The 19,689-nt window shown below is 48.5% G+C and overlaps 1 protein-coding gene across 7 annotated transcripts in view; it reads right to left on the bottom strand.

The window, feature by feature from the left end:
- Window positions 1-19,689, bottom strand: part of CDH23 (cadherin related 23) — a 460,382-nt gene that overhangs the window by 126,964 nt on the left and 313,729 nt on the right. For all 7 annotated transcript variants that reach the window (XM_059882631.1, XM_059882625.1, XM_059882626.1 and 4 more), the window contains 4 exons: window positions 8,888-9,125; window positions 7,366-7,471; window positions 5,694-5,821; window positions 816-888 (listed from right to left, as the gene is read on the bottom strand). In XM_059882631.1, coding sequence (XP_059738614.1) covers window positions 816-888; window positions 5,694-5,821; window positions 7,366-7,471; window positions 8,888-9,125 — 545 coding nt within the window. The remainder of the gene's footprint in view (window positions 1-815; window positions 889-5,693; window positions 5,822-7,365; window positions 7,472-8,887; window positions 9,126-19,689) is intronic.

Raw genomic sequence — 19,689 nt, 5'->3', positions numbered from 1 at the left:
TCCAGGGGGTGCCTGAGACTGGCATGCGGCAGGGTGGGCTGGGTCCAGCTTGGGCCCTGTCCAGCAAATCATCCGACGCCAGGTGGGTACTTTTAGAAGGTCTCTTCAGAAGGCCCGGCAGTGCTAGGGAAGGTTACCTCTGGTTCCAGCTGCTCCCTGACCCCTCTGCTATCTCTGACTCAACGTGTCCCTGACTCCTACAACTGTCCCTACTCTAGCTGTCAGATTCCAGCTGTCCCCTGGCTCCTCTGGGTGACCCTAACCCCTCCAGCTGCTGTAGCAATTCCTGACCTGAGTCTCCCCCACGGAACACCCACTCGGGGTGTAAGGGTAAAGCTCCTGGCCTGCTCTGAGGACAACTCAGGTGTGGAGCTGGTGGCTCTGGGTCTGCAAGGTGGGCCCTGGCACTTGAGATGCAGCCCAGGGAGGAGCCTCCCATTCTCTCCTCACCTAGGAACACACGCTATCCTCCAGGGCGACCCCTTCAGCCATCATGGGCCCTGGGACTGGCCTCATGCCCCATAAACCCGGAACTTTCAGGGCACTCTTGTTTACCTGAGGTTGCTGAATTAATCCTCAGCCATTGTTCTCTTCCCTGAAGGAAAACTAGCTACAGCGGGTGTAGGGACCAAGCGTCCAGCAGTGTCTGCACACAGTCGGCGCTCTGGAGGAAACTGCCGGCTGGTGGACAACCGCACACCTCCAGAGGTCCCACTTGTGGAAACACAGGGAGGGCAGGGGCCTCTGGCATGCATGCAAGGTCAGGCCTGCACCCTGAATGCTGTGCCTGCCGGCCTCCCCGACCCGGGCCGTACCTGCCATGATGTTCTCCACCACAGATACAAAGTAGGCAGGCTTGCTGAAGGTGGGGGGGTTGTCGTTCTCATCCTGGAAAGAAAACGGACAGGCTTCAGGAACCAGGAGGCAGTCTGGATCGGTCACTGCAGGGAGGCTGGACACGGCTGGCACCAAGGAGCTCTGCTGACCTCAGCGTGTCACGGAGCCAGGTGGGGTGTCACAAGGCAATCAGGTGACCCTCCAGCTGGGCTCCAGTTCACAGTGGCAGGACAGGCCCTGGAGAAACATGTGGGAGTCGAGAACGGATGGTGATGGCCAGAGTGATGGAGAATGAGGCGTCAGTTGGGACTGCCCATAACTCCCAGTTCACCTGGCTCCAGCCCCACACTTGGGCCTTCCCATCCAGCTCCACCAAGATGCTAGTAGAAGGTTCCAGGAACCCTCCTATCAATGTTCGCCCTCTTAGAAATAAAGGGAGAGAGGAGTATCTCAACCCAGAAGATACTGAAGTATGCAATGGCAGGCAGGGGGCTCCCAGAGCTGGAATTCCAGACCCTTCTGCACACACGTAAGAACAGCAGCACCTCCACCTGCTTGAGCAAACCCGGTCCAGAACCCCCAGCTCCGGTTCTAGAGCAATCCCTCCTCAGGCCCAGCCTGCATGAGTGGCCAGAAGATGGTGCTAAGTCAATGGGTTGCCTCAGCAGTGCGGGGCCCGGGCTCCAGCCTCTGCCTCCTCCTGTTCCCACAGCTCCTCCACAATCGGGCAGACTTCCCTACCCTCAAAGACTCTGGTCCTCAGTGCTCATCAACCACCTTTGCAATCACCCAGTGAGAGTTCCTCCCCGTTTCTTCTTGGAGGAAGCCTCGCTGGCCCACATGGCTCGGTGCCTTCTCCCCCTCCCCAAGAGCCCAGTGTGGGGCTCAGGGGGCAGATGGGTGGTAGCCCCCTGGGGAGGCTGTAGGCTTCGGCCCTCAGTGATGCAGACTCCCAGGGGCCCACTTCTCCCCTGGACTGGGAGTCCTCTGGGGGAGAGGCTCCTGTATGAGTCACTCTGCTGGAGTCACTCACTTCTGGCTGAGCAAACAGGAAGGAGGAGGTGGCCTGGACACAACATTAGCAATCAACTATTTGATAAGACAAATTTTAAAAATAAATTAGAAAGGAAGGAGACAGCCTGATATGTGGCTGTCCACCCCTTGGGACTTCAGAGGCTCCCATCGTGCTGCGACTGTGGTGCCCAGAGTGTAGTGCTCTTGTTCCCCAATCTGGCCCCTGGCTCTGGACCACACACCAGTTCCCGCTGACCTGTCCCTCTCCCCGGCCTCAGAGAACTGGCAGTGAGAGGCCCCACCTGATGTTTGATGCCCAGCAGCACGCCTGGTCATCCCTGGTGTGGGCACGTGTGCCCCATATACGTACATATTTAAGCCTTTTGCTTGGCTGCACAGAACGGCGCGGAGAATGTCAGTGACAGAGCATGAGGCAGAAACTTATTAGCGCTGATATTTCCCCGGATCCTGGCGCTATATTCACTATTAGTTCTAATTCAGCGGCTCCCTCTACAAAAGCTTATTGTCCCCTAATGGGAAATCTACAAACCAAGTTTGACTTCTTTATTAAAAACCAACAAGCAGTGGATGAAAAGGAATCACCTGGCCCCCACGCACGCCCCCTCCTTGCACAGCCCTGTCGCCTTGATCTGCCTCTCCCCACCCCCAACCTGAGCAGTAAATGCTGCCATCAACTCCTTCATCTCTGCTGGGGCTTTTTTTTTTTTCCTCCCTTTTCTGTTGAGAGAAAATCCCTTTGGAAGAGGGAGGAGGCAGCTCAGCCAAGTGACAGCTACTTAAAAATCACCCACATGAAAAACCAACCCGGAGGCGGTGACCTTTTCAAGTGTGGTCCTTAGACATAAGTGACTGCACTGTCCCAAAGCTCTGCTCAAGAGACGATGCTCACTCACAGTCAAGGTGGTACCTGCCTTTGTTACCAGATCTGCCCTGCTGCCACAGGCCAGGGCAGACCCAGAAGGGAAGTACAGGGTCCCTGCTGACCTGCATGATGGTTGTGAGGAAATCTGAAAATAGCACCCCTTCTGCTGGACTGAGGTGGCTCCAGGCCAGGGCACGTGTTGGCTTGCTGAGAGGACAGCAGCCAGGTAGACTCCTGCCCTCACTTGCCTCTGGACATGGAGACCCCCGCTCCCTGGTATCAGGGAGGGAGATGGAGGCTGCTGGTCACTCTTCTATTCACAGTAGATAAAAGGTCAGTTCTGACTCTGGGCCATTCACTTCCTGTTCCAGCTCCATGTGAAGGGTTGAGGCAAAAAGAGAGAGAGGCCCTCCCCAGGTCCTTTCTTAGCGAACCACAGGTTGGGAAGCGGGCTGGGATTTGGGGCAGTCCCTGGGATTCAAGATCCCATGAGGGCAGATTTTTGAAGGCCTCACTACTCGTGGTTCCCTGGCCAGAAGGATCAGTGTCTCATGGGAGCATGTAGAAACGCAGAGCCTCAGCCCTTCCCCAGATGTGCTAAGTGAGAATTTGCATTTTACGAAGACGCCTGGGGAATCCACATGAACTCTGAGGCACACTAGTCTCAGTCACATGAAGACTGGGATGTCTAAGCCTCCAAACCTAGGAGTGTGGTGGGTAGAACGTGAGCCCAGGAGTCAGACTGGTCAGAGTTCAAATCTTGGCTAACTAGGACTGGAGGTAAATTCAAATGCCACTTACCGGCCAGAAAGCGAGGAAGGCACTGGTGACCCTGCACCAGCTATGCTCCCTCCCTGAGCCTCAGCTGCCTCGTCTGCAGAATGGGATCGAGAGAGCCTATGTAACGTGAAAGCCGCTGGCACAGCACGAGGCTCCAGAAGTTTGAATTTCCACTTGGTCAATGCTACGTGCCCATACCTGGGTAGCATGGAACACCTCAACTTATTTCCCTAAACCTCCCCTACTCTCACCCTATTTCACATCCGTTTGCAAAAAGTCTAGAGCAGGTCCTTCTCTGCCCAGCTGAATTCCCTGGAACTCCCTGTGCATTAGAGAGCCTGGAGTATGCATGCTGCCATTGGAACATATCTGTCTTACCAGCAGTAAGATGGCCCATGTTACTGGAGCCAAGTACCACCCACAGGATCAAGCTTAATCTTCATGACAGTACCATGAGGATCCCCACTCTTTAGATGAGGAAACTGAGGTTCAGAGAGGAAAAGAATCCCAGGTCACATGGCTAGACGGTGGCAGAGCTGAGTGTCAAAGCCATACGCCTCCCAAGCCATGCTCTTCTCTCTCTTCAGTGTCCCTTTGTGGGGGAGCAGGATTCATAGTCACCTTCATATCCCTCCCCAGTCTCTACTGCACAGCACACACGGGAAGAATTCACTGCTTGCCTGAGCAGAGCAGGATTCTGGTTGAAAGTGGTGGTGGTGGTGAGGGGACTGGTCAGGGTTACGAGTGTGGCCAAGATTAAGGGGACACTGGGGGCTGTGGTCAGGGTCAGGGCCACGCAGGCAAGAATACCAGGATGTGGTCAGGGCTGGTAGCAAGCGTACTGTGCTTCTCCGCTCTTAGCCTTGGGTTTCAGGTGGGTGGTCTCAGGTTAAAGGCAGGCATGCTTTTGGGTTTTTGAGGATCTCCTTCTGGCCTCCCCGTGGAGCCTGAAGTGTCAGATGAGGGTCCTAGACTCTGCCCTTCCATTTCCTGGACCTGGTTCTATAGAGCCTCTCTGTCCCCTGTTCCCCCTAAATGTTGCTCCCACATGCCCAGACGCAAGGTTCCTCCAGGCATCACCCTAGACTTTTCCATCACTGCCCACCCCAACATATTCTGTAAGCAAGTGGGGTCCCCTGCCCAGGGCTGGCCCTGGAGGCTCAGTCTTGGGTTGAGAGGATGAGGCTCGATAAAGGCAGGTGTGAGGCAACACCAGGGGATGTTGGCAAAGCCGGCTGGGATAGGAAAGTCATCCGGCAACCTGCTCTGGGCAAGTTTCTGCTGCTGCTACTGCTGCTGCTGCTAAGGCGCTTCAGTCATGCCCGACTCTGTGCAACCCCAAAGACGGCAGCCCACCAGGCTCCCCCGTCCCTGGGATTCTCCAGGCAAGAACACTGGAGTGGGTGCCTTTGTCAAATCACAGCGAATCTCCTAACCTGACAATCTGATCAAATCCTCCAGGAGCCGGTAATGCACTAACTCTTCCATCAGCACGTGTTCACCGTCTCCACAGGCAGTAGCCTTTAATGGGATGGAGGTGGGTGTCTGGGCCGGGGGGCGGGAAGGCCCACTGGCCTGGTGTCAGACCATGATCTGCATCCCTGGGATTGCTGTGGGAGCTGTGTGGGGCCAATGAACCAGTGTGGAGATGGATTCAGTGACTGATAATTTCAGACACGGAAAGCACTAAGGTGTGCTTGATATTCGTGTCAGACAAGCTGTGGTTTGGTTTCAGGCCCCTTTAGATCTTCAGAGGAATGGAAAAAGGAAGTGAAGAAGAAAGAGGGGCCCAGAGAGAGATAGAAGAGAGAAGATGACCTTCCAGGAATTCCCTTGAACTTCACGGAATGTGGCTATAAATGAAGGAACACAGGACATTACCTCCCTGCATGAGCCCCAGCTCCTGCTCCACCCCAGAGGGAGTCCCAAGGCTCCGAAATGAAATTACAGCAGGACTATCAGGCTATCCTTGGGTCCCAGTGCCCCGTGCCTTTCCTGGCCAAGCGAGGAGGCAGTTTGCTAGGGGACAGCCTTTGGGACAGTCTGAGTAATGCTCTGAGCTGTGGGGACAGCCAAGGATGTGGGGACACAGGGTTTTAGCAGGGCTCCAACACTCTGGGAGCACAGTCACCACCTCAGTTCCCAGAATAGCAAGGCCAGTGCACCCCTGGGTACTTACAAACACCTCAATGGTGACAGAGACAGTGCTGTTCAGAGGAGGGTTGCCAGCGTCCTTCGCCATGACGGTCAGATAAATCAGCCCATTGGGTATCTGTTCATAATCCAGGGGGCGGCTCACGCTGATCACTGAAATGACAGGACAGGCCCCAGGCCCTCTGTAAGCAGACTTTACATGCCCATCTGGCCAGGGCTCCCCTTTGGACAGACAGGGTGTGGCTGGCTTGGCCTGGTTTTTCCCTTCTGCCTGTGAACTCCCAGAGCCTCATGGACTTGACTGAGGTTTACTGACTACTTGATCTGTGCCAGGCCCACTCTTGAGTCCAGCAGCTGGCAACTATTTTGGTGGTAAGGTAAGCCCCACTTTACAGATGAGGAAAGCAGGCTCAGAGAGGTTCAGTGTCTTCCCCAGAGACACACTGCACATGCCTGGACTCTCACCTTTTCCTTTCATGCTAAGCCATTCATTTTCAGTTTTAGGAAGGAAGACATACTGGCTTGGGAGTGGGGGCATAGGTAGTCTGCAAAGGCATTACCCACAATATTAAACTGCCACTTTCTATTTGGGAAACAAACACAATTACCACTTTAGTGATATAAAGCCCAAGGGTGGTTCTTCTTGCTGAGAAGGTGGTGAGGTGTGAGGGTGGCAGAGGTGTGGGACTGCTCAGCTTTTAAAAGCGGGCACAGATCTTACAGAGGCCCTTAGGCTGTAGCATCCTGAGCCAGGATGCAGCGTCTGCAGGTCCATGTCTCTGACACAACTGTGGGGTAGGAGGAGGAGTGAGTCCCACACTCAGAGTCACCCAGTGCCCATCTGCTCTGTCTTGGGGACACTGAGCTCATCTTCCAGCATTAGGGAAGCTTTGCGGAGGAGAGGACATCCAAATGATCTTAAAGCTAGCCAGAGGTAAAAGGGAAGCAGGGCAAAGGGGTGGGGAGGAAGGGCTTTCCCAGTGGAAGGAGCAGACTGCAAATCACAGAAGTGGCCCCGTCAGGTGCGAGTGCAAGTGGTTCTCAGCAGCTGGACTCTGGGGGGGAGGCAGGTGCTGAAGGCAGCCAAGAGCCCGATCACAAGGGCCTGCCCGGACAGTTCTGCTGTGTGACTTCGGCAAATCGCCCTCTGTCTCTGGGGCTCGGAAGAAAAACAAGTGGTCTCTTGGGATCTTGGAGCTTGAGGTTGTTGCTGCTATTTCCTTCCTGGGCTCCTGGGATCAGGACCCACAGTGGGGCAGGTAGGGCAAGTTCCAGAGTATGGCAGGGAAAGGGAAAGGCCACTTCCAGGAAGGGCTGGGCAGTAGCCACAGCATACCCAAATGATGGGGAAGCTTGGCTAATAAGCCTCCCCCAACCCGCGCCCCCCACACACCACAGATCTGCCCAGACACCTTTTCTTAACAAAGACCTCACACACGGTGGTAACTTAAGAAGCCCAGCTGGCCACAAAACTAAGATTCAAAGATCTGGCTGATCAGAGACACAGATCTTGAGCCTATGAAAAGGTGACCCCACACCACATGCTGCTCCAGCCGACAGGAGCTGTGGGGCAGCTCCCCAAGTGGCCCAGGGTGTCTGGGAGGCAGAAGGGCCCCCTCCTGAGACAGGTGTGAAGTGCAGCCCTGTTCCCACCTGTCGACCCTCCTCCCCAGCCGGGCCCTCACTCCCGCACGTACCACCATAGCCTTCATACACACTGATGTCGAAGTAGCTGCCGAAGGCAGAGGCATTGACGATGCTGTAGGTGATCTGGTTGTTGGGAGGCGAGTCTTCATCCGTTGCCTGGAAGGAAGACGGTGAACAGAGCCCATGAGCTTTCAGTGATGCTGGGGCCAGAAGAGGGTGGAAGGAAAGAAGGGCTGGACTCTCTCTGAGCACCCTTCTCTGGGTAATCCAGGCTCTCCTTGTCCCCAAGTTGACGGCTACCCTCTGGCTCCCAGCAGACACACATGATGTAGGGGTGTGGAGGTATCCTGGAGAACCTAGAGGGCAGGCTGAAGGCCTAGAGGGAACAGAGGAAGTCTAGGCCTTATCCAGAGGATGAAAAGGGTCTCTACCACACCTGGCATGACCATCACCTAGACCCCTAGTCCCAGCTGGACCTTCCTATGTACGGAGGCCTTCCCTGACCACTGGACTGGGTTAGGTCCTGTGCTGGACACCCCATTCGTCTCCTTCCTGATTATAGCCTGCCTACTTTCTGCCTTCCTTGTTCAGACTGTCAGCTCCATGTGAGAAGGAACTTCATTTCTTGACTGCAACTGATACTTAGAGTTCAGCCCAGTGTTTGGCACCCAGCAGATGTCTAATAAATGCAGGTTGAGATGGATGGATGCAAGGAGAGAAGATACTTGGAATGGGGTCAGGTATCCTCCTCCTCCTTGACCGTCTCTGGTGTGGCTGCATTAATTAGCTCTTCCCAAATGTCTCTGACCCTAGGAGCCTCCAGGGGCCTCCCTCTGGTCTGTGTGTAAGAGGAGCTGGGCAGGGAGGTGGGCAGGGTCCACTGCGGAGCCATGGCCATACTGGGTGGGCACGTGGTTATGCCTTCTGTGTGTCCCCCATGCCCACCTCTTCCACCTTGCCCTTATCCCTGCCTCCTTCAGAAGTTCTTATTGGAGGCTCTGGGTCCTGTCACTCTGGGTTGGCAGAGTGAGGAAGGGGCATGAGATGTTAAGAAGTTTCTGATTACAGGTCACTGGCGTATGGTGGAGGGACTCACTGCAGGAGGAGGCCTGAAGCATGGAGCCCCAAGTTCTGGTCCTGGCTCTCTACTAATTCACTGGGCCTGCCTCTCCCTTCCTATTTCCCCTTCCGTGAACTGGGTTGTGTCCATGGTCTCTGGCTCCTTCCAGCCACAGCGGTACCTGACTGTAGGCTATCACTAAAGGGTTTGGATGGGGGGCTTTACACAAAGAACTGCTTGGCACTCACCAAGGGAGGTGCAGGGTGGTGACTGGAGACCTAAAGTCTAAGCCAAAGCAGACACTAGTCTTACCCAGTAACCAGGGATGCAAAGTGATGCTCAGAGGTGGGCCTGACACAGATGGAGAATGTGACCCCTGATCTGAGCAGAATCCCTCGTGGGTGGGTGTCAGCACTTCTTGCAGTGGCTCTACAAAGGGGTAGTCAAGGAGACGGCAGAGAGAGAGAAGGACAAGGGAAACAGACAGATCAAATGGCACCCCGGTATCTTACCCGGAGTCGCACCAGCTGTGTGACGGAAGGCTCGTTCTCTCTCAGGGCGCCCACATAGGCATCCTTCTGGAAGGTGGGCACGTTGTCATTGACATCCAACACGTTGATCCTGACCCGGCCTGTGGTCTCCTCACCGCCCCCGTCCCGGGCAATGACCGTCAAGGTGAAGCGCTGGATGAGCTCGTAGTCCAGTCTGGCAATCAGCACAATGAGTCCTGTGTCCTTGTCCAGAGAGAACCTGTGTCAGGCCGGGAGGAGGAAGGGAAAGGACACCCTGGTTTAAAGCGGTTTGTGGATAAGGGCCTGCGTTTACCAGCCTGTCCTTGCCCAAGGTGATTAACAGAGAGACATTAACAAAGTCTGAAATTTGCCTTGTCATTTTCCCTAAATAAGAAGAGCAGCTATGTTTAACAGGAGGTGGTGGGCAGGGATCAGGACCACATGAGAGATGAATGATGGTCAGGTACTGAAAGGGCAGGAGTATGTTGATTTAATCAATGAGGAAACTTGGGCAGAATTATGCTCCTCTTGCTGTGGACAAGAGTTTCTGCCTACTGGAGATATTTAGATGTTAAGGAACTGCAGTGGTCAGAAATTCTTAAAACTGATACCACAGAAGTACAAAAGATTATTAGTGACTACTAAGAAAAATCACGGAGAAGGCAATGGCACCCCACTTCAGTACTCTCGCCTGGAAAATCCCATGGGCAGAGGAGCCTGGTAGGCTGCAGTCCATGGGGTTGCAAAGAGTCGGACACGACTGAGCGACTTCCCTTTCACTTTTCACTTTCATGCACTGGAGAAGGAAATGGCAATCCACTCCAGTGTTCTTGCCTGGAGAATCCCAGGGACGGAGGAGCCTGGTGGGCTGCCATCTATGGGGTCGCAGAGTCAGACACGACTGAAGTGACTTAGCAGCAGCAGCAAAAAAAATCATATGCCAACAAACCAAACAATCTAGAAGAAATGGATAAATTCCTAGAAACACACAGACTATCAAGATTAAATCATGAAGAAATAGAAAGTCTGAACACACTGGTTACTGATAAGGAGATAAACCCAATAGTCAAGAATATCTCCCAAACAAAAGTCCAAGACCAGGTGGATTCACTAGTGAACTCCATCAAAAATTTGAAGAACAATCAATTCCAATCCTTCTCAAACTCTCTCCCAAGAGAGAAGAGTAAGGAATACTTCCAAACTCATTTTATGAGTCCAGCTTTACCCTGACACCAAAACCAGATAAGGACAAGACAAGAAAATGACAGGCCACTATCCCGATGAACAAAGACGCAAAAACCTCAGAAAACATTACAGATCAAACCCAACAGAACGTTAAGAGGACCATACACCACGATCAAGTGGGATTTATTCCAGGGATGCAAAGATGGGTCAGCATCTGCAAATCAACGTGACGTGTGACACTAACACAGCAAAAGATTGTATCATATGATCATCTCACTAAACACAGAGTAAGGGCTTCCCTGGTGGCCTAGTGGTTAACAATCCACCTGTCAATGTAGGAGACGTAGGTCCAATCCCTGCTCTGGGAATATCCCACATGCTGTGTAGCAACTGAGCCCATGTGCCACAACTACCAAGCCAGTGCTTTAGAGGCGGTGAAGCACAACTACTGAGCCCACACTCTGTAACTACTGCAGCCTGTGCCCCTAGAGCCCACGCTCTGCAACAAGAGAAGCCACTGCAACAAGAAGCCCACACACCACAATGAAGAGCAGCTCCTGCTCACAACGAGAGAAAGCCTGTGTGCAGCAATGAAGACCCAGACTAGCTGAAAATAATTAATAAACCATCTTAAAAAACACAGAATAAGCATGTGGCAAAATCTGGTATACATTTATGATAACAACTGTCAACAAAATGGATATAGAGGAAAAGTACCTCAAGATAATAAAAGCCATATGTGACAAGCTCACAGCGAACATTATACTCAATGCTGAAAATCTGAAAGTTTTTTCTCTAAGATCAGGGACAAGATAATGATGCCCATTCTTGTCACTTTCATTCAACATAGTACTAGAAGTCCTAGCTACAATAATTAAGCAAGAAAAAAGAGGGCATTCAAATCAGAAGAGAAGTAAAACTTTCACTATTGACAGATGACATCATGTTATATGTAGAAAACCCAAATCACTCCACCAAAAAAAAAAAAAAAGGTTAAAATCAAAGGAATGTGGTAAAGCTGCAGGATACAAAATCAATATACAAAAGTCTGTTCTGTTTCTTCATACTAATAATGAACTATCAGGAAGAAAAATTAGGAAAAAAGTCCCGCTTACAATTGCACACACATACACACACAAAAAAACCACAGTAAAATACTACCTAGAAATAAATTTAACCAAAGAGGTGAAAACCTATACACTGAAAAATATGACATTGATGAGAGAGACTAAAAAAGACAAATAAAAAGATATTCCATGCTCATGGATTGAAAGAATTAATATGGCTAAAATGTCCATAGTACTTAAAGCAATCTGCAGATTCAACGCAATCTCTATCAAAATTCCAATGGCACTTTCCACAGAAATGGAACAATAATCCTAAAATTTGTGTGGAACCATAACAGAGCCAACCTAATCTTGAGAAAATAAAACAAAGCTAGAGCCATCACACTCCCTGATTTCAAACTATATTACAAAGTTACAGGAACCAAAACAGTATGGTATTGGCATAAAAGCAGACACACAGATCAGACGAACTCTGGTCTGAAGTGCTGGGTGGAGGCCTCTGTCTGAGGTACCCTATACATATCAAGTGAAGCTAGATGAAGCACAAGGAAAAAAAAAGTTCTTTTTGGAAGATATGATGATGGAGTAGAAGGATGTGACCTTACCTCTTCTTACAAAAACACTAAAATCACAATTAACTGATGAACAACCATCAACAACAAGAATCTGGAACCTATCAAAAAGGATATCCTAGATCCAAACACAAAGAAGAAGTCACGACAAGATAGTAGGAGGGATGCACTGTGATAAAATCACATCCTATGCCTGCTGGGTGGGTGACCCACTGGAAAACAATTATATCATAGCAGTTCTCCCCTAGGAGTGAACGTTCTGAGCCCCGTGTCAGGCTCTCCAGCCTAGGAGCTTGGCAATGGGAAGAGAGGCCCCAGAGAATTTGGTTTTGAAGGCCAGCAGGGTTTGACTGCAGAAATTCCAAAGGACTGGGGGAAACAGAAACTCCACTCATGAAGTATGTCCACCAGGACCCAGGAAAAGAGTAGTGCTCACAGAAGAGCCTGGGCCACAACTGCCCGCTGGTACTGGAGGGCCTACTGTGAAGGTGGAGCGACTATGGCTTCACGCACAAAGACACTGGAGGCAGCAGTTCCGGGGAGCACTCACTGGGAGCCCTCTTGGAGGCAGCCATTTTCTCATTAAGGCCTGCCCCAACAAAAGCCTGCAGGCTCCAGGGCTGGGACACCCCAAACCAAACAGGCAATAGTGTGGGGACACAGCCCCGCCTGTTAGCATACAGGCTGCTGGAAGTCTTCTTGACTCTCAGCAGTGTTAAAGAAGCGTGCAGCTATTATCTGTTTAAATATTTTCTCAGGTCCCGCACAGCTGCTCACTGAACACACCCCCTGACACGTCTCTGTCCACCAGAAGGACAAGACCCAGCCCCACCTGCCAGTAGGCAGGAACCACGTGCTCCCGTCAGAGTCTGCACAAGCCTCTCAGCCAGCCTCGTCCAACGGGAGGGCAGAAAGCAGAAGAAGAACTACAACCCTGCAGTCTGTAGAATAGAAACCACAATCACAGAAAGTTAGACAAAACGAGCCAGCAGAAGAATGTGTCCCAGATGAAGGTAACAGATAAAATCCTAGAAGAACAACTAAGTAAATAGGAGATAGGCAATCTACCCAAAAAAGAACTCAGAGTAATGATAGCAAAGATGTTCCTAGCTCTCAGGAAAATAATGGAGCCACAAATCAAGAAGACATAGGAAATATTTAACAAAGACCTAGGAGGACTAAAGAACGAACAAAGAGATGAACAATAAAGTATCTGAAATGAAAAACACACTAGAAGGGATCAATGGCAGAACAAATGAGGCAGAATGCAGATAACATGGAAGACAGAATGGCAGGAATCACTGCCACAGAACAGAAGAAAGGAAAAAGATGAAAAAGAAATTAAGACAGTCTAAGAGACCTCTGGGACAACATTAAATGCATCAACATTTGCATGATAGGGGTCCCAGAGGAGAAGAGAGAGAGAGAAAGGACCTGAGAAATATTTGAAGAGACAGTAGCTGCAAGTTTCTTTAACATGGGGAAAGAAACAGGCACCCAAGTCTAGGAAGCACAAAGAGTTCCGAAGAAGGGCCCTTTGGGAGTCTTTAAACCCAAAGAGGAAGATGCTGAGACATATTAGTAATTAAATTGACAAAAAAAAAAAATTTAAAGTAACAAGAGAAAAGCAACAAATAACATAAAAGGGACTCTCATGAGTTTATCAGCTGATTGCTCAGGAGCAATTCTACGGGCCAGGGGGGAGTGGCACAATACACTTAAAGTTGAAAGAGAAGCACCCACAACCAAGAATACTTTACCCAGCAAGGCTCTCCTTCAGATTTAAGGCAGAAACCAGAAGCTTCACAGACAAGTAAAAGCTCAGAGAATTCAGCACCAACATTTTACAACAAATTCTAAAGGAATTCTCTAGGCAGAAAAGGTCTAAACTATAAACAAAAAATTCATGAATGTGAAAACTCACCAGTAAAGACAAATATACAGAAACAGGTAAGAAATCATCCACACACAAATATGGTATCAAAACTAAGCAAGTGTGAGAATGCAGGATATGGGAAAAATATTTGCAAACAATGTAACTGACAAGGGATTAATCTCCAACATCTATCAGGTTGGCCAAAAAAGTTTGTTTGGGTTTTTCCATAAGACCCATTCAATATCACAGTAATCCAAGTCTATGCCCCAACCAGTAATGCTTAAGAAGCTGAACGGTTCTATGAAGACCTACAAGACCTTTTAGAACTAACACCCAAAAAAGATGTCCTTTTCATTAGAGGGGACTGGAATGCAAAAGTAGGAGGTCAAGAAACACCTGGAGTAACAGGCAAATTTGGCCTTGGTATACGGAATGAAGCAGGACCAAGACTAATAGAGTTTTGCCAAGAAAACGCATTGGTCATAGCAAACACCCTCTTCCAACAACACAAGAGAAGACTCTACACATGGACATCACCAGATGGTCAACACTGAAATCAGACTGATTATGTTCTTTGTAGCCAAAGATGGAGAAGCTCTATACAGTCAACAAAAACAAGACCGGGGGCTGACTGTGGCTCAGATCATGAACTCCTTATTACCAAATTCAGACTTAAATTGAAGAAAGTAGGGAAAATCACTATACCATTCAGATATGACCTAAATCAAATCCCTTATGATTATACAGTGGAAGTAAGAAATAGATTTAAGGGCCTAGATCTGACAGATAAGAGTGCCTGATGAACTATGGAATGGAAGGTTCATGACATTGTACAGGAGACAGGGATCAAGACCATCCCCATGGAAAAGAAATGCAGAAAAGCAAAATGGCTGTCTGGGGAGGCCTTACAAATAGCTGTGAAAAGAAGAGAAGCGAAAAGCAAAGGAGAAAAGGAAAAATATAAGCATCTGAATGCAGAGTTCCAAAGAAGAGCAAGAAGAGATAAGAAAGCCTTCCTTAGCGATCAATGCAAAGAAATAGAAGAAAACAACAGAATGGGAAAGACTAGGGATCTCTTCAAGAAAATTAGAGATACCAAGGGAACATTTCATGCAAAGACGGGCTCGATAAAGGACAGAAATGATATGGACCTAACAGAAGCAGAAGATATTAAGAAGAGGTGGCAAGAATACACAGAAGAACCTTACAAAAAAGATCGTCACGACCCAGATAATCACGATGGTGTGATCACTCACCTAGAGCCAGACATCCTGGAATGTGAAGTCAAGTGGGCCTTAGAAAGCATCACTATGAGCAAAGCTAGTGGAGGTGATGGAATTCCAGGTTGAGCTATTCCAAATCTTGAAAGATGATGCTGTGAAAGTGCTGCACTCAATATGCCAGCAAATTTGGAAAACTCAGCAGTGGCCACAGGACTGGAAAAGGTCAGTTTTCATTCCAATCTCAAAGAAAGGCAATGCCAAAGAATGCTCAAACTACCACACAATTGCACTCATCTCACATGCTAGTAAAGTAATGCTCAAAATTCTCCAAGCCAGGCTTCAGCAATATGTGAACCGTGAGCTTCCTGATGTTCAAGCTGGTTTTAGAAAAGGCAGAGGAACCAGAGATCAAATTGCCAACATCTGCTGGATCATGAAAAAAGCAAGAGTTCCAGAAAAACATCTATTTCTGCTTTATTGACTATGCCAAAGCCTTTGACTGTGTGGATCACAATAAACTGAAAAATTCTGAAAGAGATGGGACTATCAGACCACCTGACCTGCCTCTTAAGAAATCTGTATGCAGGTCAGGAAGCAACAGTTAGAACTGGACATGGAATAACAGACTGGTTCCAAATAGGAAAAGGAGTACGTCAAGGTTGTATATTGTCACCCTGCTTATTTAATTTATATGCAGAGTACATCATGAGAAACGCTGGACTGGAAGAAACACAAGCTGGAATCAAGATTGCTGGGAGAAATATCAATAACCTCAGATATGCAGATGACACCAGCCTTATGGCAGAAAATGAAGAGGAACTAAAAAGCCTCTTGATGAAAGTGAAAGTGGAGAGTGAAAAAGTTGGCTTAAAGCTCAACATTCAGAAAACGAAGATCATGGCATCCGGTTCCATCATTTCATGGGAAATAGATGGGGAAACAGTGGAAACAGTGTCAGAATTTATTTTTTTGGGCTCCAAAATCACTGCAGATGGTGACCGCAGCCACGAAATCAAAAGACGTCTACTCCTTGGAAGGCAAGTTATGACCAACCTAGATAGCATATTCAAAAGCATTACTTTGCCAACAAAGGTCCGTCTAGTCAAGGCTATGGTTTTTCCTGTGGTCATGTATGGATGTGAGAGTTGGACTGTGAAGAAGGCTGAGCGCCAAAGAATTGATGCTTTTGAACTGTGGTGTTGGAGAAGACTCTTGAGAGTCCCTTGGACTGCAAGGAGATCCAACCAGTCCATTCTGAAGGAGATCAGCCCTGGGATTTCTTTGGAGGGAATGATGCTGAAGCTGAAACTCCAGTACTTTGGCCACCTCATGCAAAGAGCTGACTCATTGGAAAATACTCTGATGCTGGGAGGGATTGGGGGTAGGAGGAGAAGGGGACGACAGAGGATGAGATGGCTGGATGGCATCGCTGACTCGATGGACATGAGTGTGAGTGAACTCCGGGAGTTTGTGGTGGACAGGGAGGTCTGGCGTGCTGCATGCAGTTCATGGGGTCGCAAAGAGTCGGACACGACTGAGAGACTGAACTGAACTGAACTGATAAGATCCAAATAAACATTTCTCCAAGGAAGACATACAGATGGCCAAGAGGCACATGAATAAACGCTTAACACTGATAATTATCAGAGAAATGCAAACCAAAACTACAATGAGATATCACCTCACACCAGTCAGAATGGCTATCCTCAAAAAGTCTACAAACAATAAATGCTGGAGAAGGTGTGGAGAAAAGGGAACATTTTTACACTGTTGGTGGGAATCTAAATTGGTACAATTACTATGGAGAACTCTATGGAGTTTCCTTAAAAAACTAAAAATAGAGCTGCCATATGATCCAGCAATTCCACTCTTGGATATATACATGGAGAAAACCATAATTTGAGAACATACATGCACCGCAGTGTTCACTGCAGCACTATTTATAGTAGCCAAGGAATGGAAGCAACTTAAATGTCCTTTGATAGAGGAATGGATAAAGAAGATGTGGTACATATGTATGATGGGATATTATTCAGCTGTTAAAAAGAAAGCAATCATGCCATTTGCAGCAACATGGATGGGCCTAGAGATTATCACACAAATGAACAAATCAAACAGAGAAAGACAAATATCATATGATATCACGTACTTGGAATCTAAAAAAATTACAAATGAATTTATTTACAAAACAGAAGCAGACTCACAGACTTAGAAAAGAAACTTATAGTTACTAAAGGGGAAAGGCAGGGGGTGAGGGAAGGGATAAATTGGAGTTGGGGATTAACATATATACACTACTATATATGAAACAGAAAATCAACAAGAACCTACTGTTTAGCCCAGGGAAGTCTACTCAATATTCTGTAATAAACTATATGAGAAAAGAATCTGAAAAGGAATGGATATATATACTGGAGTGGGTTGCCATTTCCTTCTCCAGGGAATCTTCCTGACTCAGGGATCAAACTCACCTATGAGTATGTCTCCTGCATTGGCAGGGGGATTCTTTACTGTCTTAGCTACCAGGGAAGCCAACAATAAACACAGAGTTCCTAAACACAGAAAACATTGGTGGTTGCTAGAGGTAGGGTATATTGCAGGGGTGGATGGGAATAACAAGTAGGGGGTCACCAAGTACAAACCTCTAAATGTCACGAGGATGTAATACACAGCATGGTCACAATCCTTAATAATACTGTATTACACATGTGAAAGTTGCTGAGAGTAGACGCCTTATCACAGGAAAAAATTCTAACTATGTACAGTGATGGATGTTAACTAGACTTACTGCAGTGATCATTTTGCAACATATATTGAATGACTAGGTTGAACACCTGAATGTAATATTACATGTAATTGTACCTCAAAAAAAAATAACATATATTGGGGAAATTAAAAAAGAAATCCTTCCATCCAGGCAGTTTTGCACCAAAATGCTTTGAAAAGGCAGCAAAGCCTCCAGCAAGAGGAGGGGTGGCTGGTCCTCTCTTGGGAGCATGTCTTCCACTCGAGGGACCGAGCCTTGAGTAAGTGGCTGGCTAATGTCTCCCAGGGAGCAGTAAGGTCCAGTGACACCATCCTTCCATCTTCCTCCTCTAAACATTTCCTCAGGAACCTCCTCTGAGCTTGTCCACAGCTGCCAGCCACCAAGCCTGTGAGGTCCTGGCTCTGAGACCAGGAAAGTCCTAAGCCCGGAAGACGGGAAAAGATGAGACAAATCCAAGATGATTAGAACAAGGCCACGTGAACCTGGGTGTCCCAAGGGACAGGGGCATCCTGTGCACTGGCCCTACTCTTGGTTCCTTCCTTTCATCTGGAGAGTAGCTGAGGATTGTTAGGTACACCTAACAGTCTCTGTCTCCTGGTCATTTATATGGAACTGGGACCAGTAATCCAAGCTGACAGCAACTGTCTTACTCATTATGTTGGGCTTCCAGATGTATCAGACACTTCGTTTTCAGAAACAGACATGCTTTCTGAATTCAACCTGGCTTTTGATCATGTAGAAAATAAGAGGGCTTCACCTTGGCTCAGTTTAACTGAAGACAAGGGAAAAAGATGGCTCAGAACCTTGGTGGGTGACAGAGCAAAGCTGGCACAGGTCAGGGGTGAGCTCACCCACCCACCTAATGGTCGAGGCACTTTGAGAGCAACTTCCTGCTGTAGGCTGTGTACCCTGGTGATGAAGACCAAATGCTGAGTCCTGGCTCTGGCACTTATCAGCCAAGTGCCTCTGGGCAAGTAACACAGCCTCTCTGGGCTATAGTTTCCCATCTGTAAAGTGGGGATAATAAGAGAGCTTAGCACCAAGTTCCTGCAGCATTTAGTTGTGAGGATTACATCACATCACACCGGCAAAGCACTTGAAAAAGAGCCTGACGAATAGTGAGGGCTTCCTAGATACAGCCACTGCTGTTGCTGCTGGTGTAATGTCAGCAGTGTTTCCGAAGTGACAGTGAAAGTCGCTCAGTTGTGTCCAACTCTTTGCAATCCCATGGACTGTAGTTCCTCCAGGCTCTTCTATCCAAGGAATTCTCCAGACCAGAACACTTGAGTGGGTAATCATTCCCTTCACCAGAGGATCTTCCCAAACCAGGGACTGAACGCAGGACTCCCAAATTGCAGGCAGATTCTTTACCATCTGAGCCACCAGGGAAGCTCAAGAATACTGGAGTGGGTAGCCTATCCCTTCCCCAAAGGATTCTTGACCCAGGAATCGAACCGTGGTCTCCTGCATTGCAGGTAGATTCTTTACCATCTGAGGTCCCAAGGAATTTATTCCCAAAGATGGTGGAGTAGAAGAAATGAGTTCACATCCTTTCAGGAAAACACCAAAAATCATAACTAACTGCTGAACAATCACCATCAAAAAAAAAAAGACTCAACCTACAAAAAAAAAAAAAAAAGAGGGCTTCCGTGGTGGCTCAGTGATAAAGAATCTGCCTGCAATGCAGGAGACCTGGGTTTAATCCCTGGGTTGGGAAGATCCCCTGGAGAATGGCATGGCAACCCACTCCAGTATTCTTGCCTGGAGAATTCCCATGGATGGAGGAGCCTGGCTGGCTATAGTCCGTAGGGTTGCAAAGAGTCAGACATGATTGAAGCGACTTTAGCAGCATTAAAAAAGATACTTTACATCCAAAGTAATGTAGAAGCCACAACACACTGGTAGTAGGGGTGCTTTCATGATGTAACTAAATCCCATACCTACTAGGAAGGTGACTCACAAACTGGAAAACAATTATATTGCATAAAATAATTATACTCCCACAAGAGTGAGAGTCCTGAGCACCACACCAGGCTTCCCAACCTGGAGGTATGGCATCAGGAGGAGCTCTCAGAGCAGTTGGCTTTGAAGGCCATGGGGCTTGAGTACAGG

Source organism: Bos taurus, chromosome 28, assembly GCF_002263795.3.
Source record: "Bos taurus isolate L1 Dominette 01449 registration number 42190680 breed Hereford chromosome 28, ARS-UCD2.0, whole genome shotgun sequence".
Classification (NCBI taxonomy): Eukaryota; Metazoa; Chordata; class Mammalia; order Artiodactyla; family Bovidae; genus Bos; species Bos taurus.
This window is presented reverse-complemented; position numbering and strand designations above follow the sequence as displayed.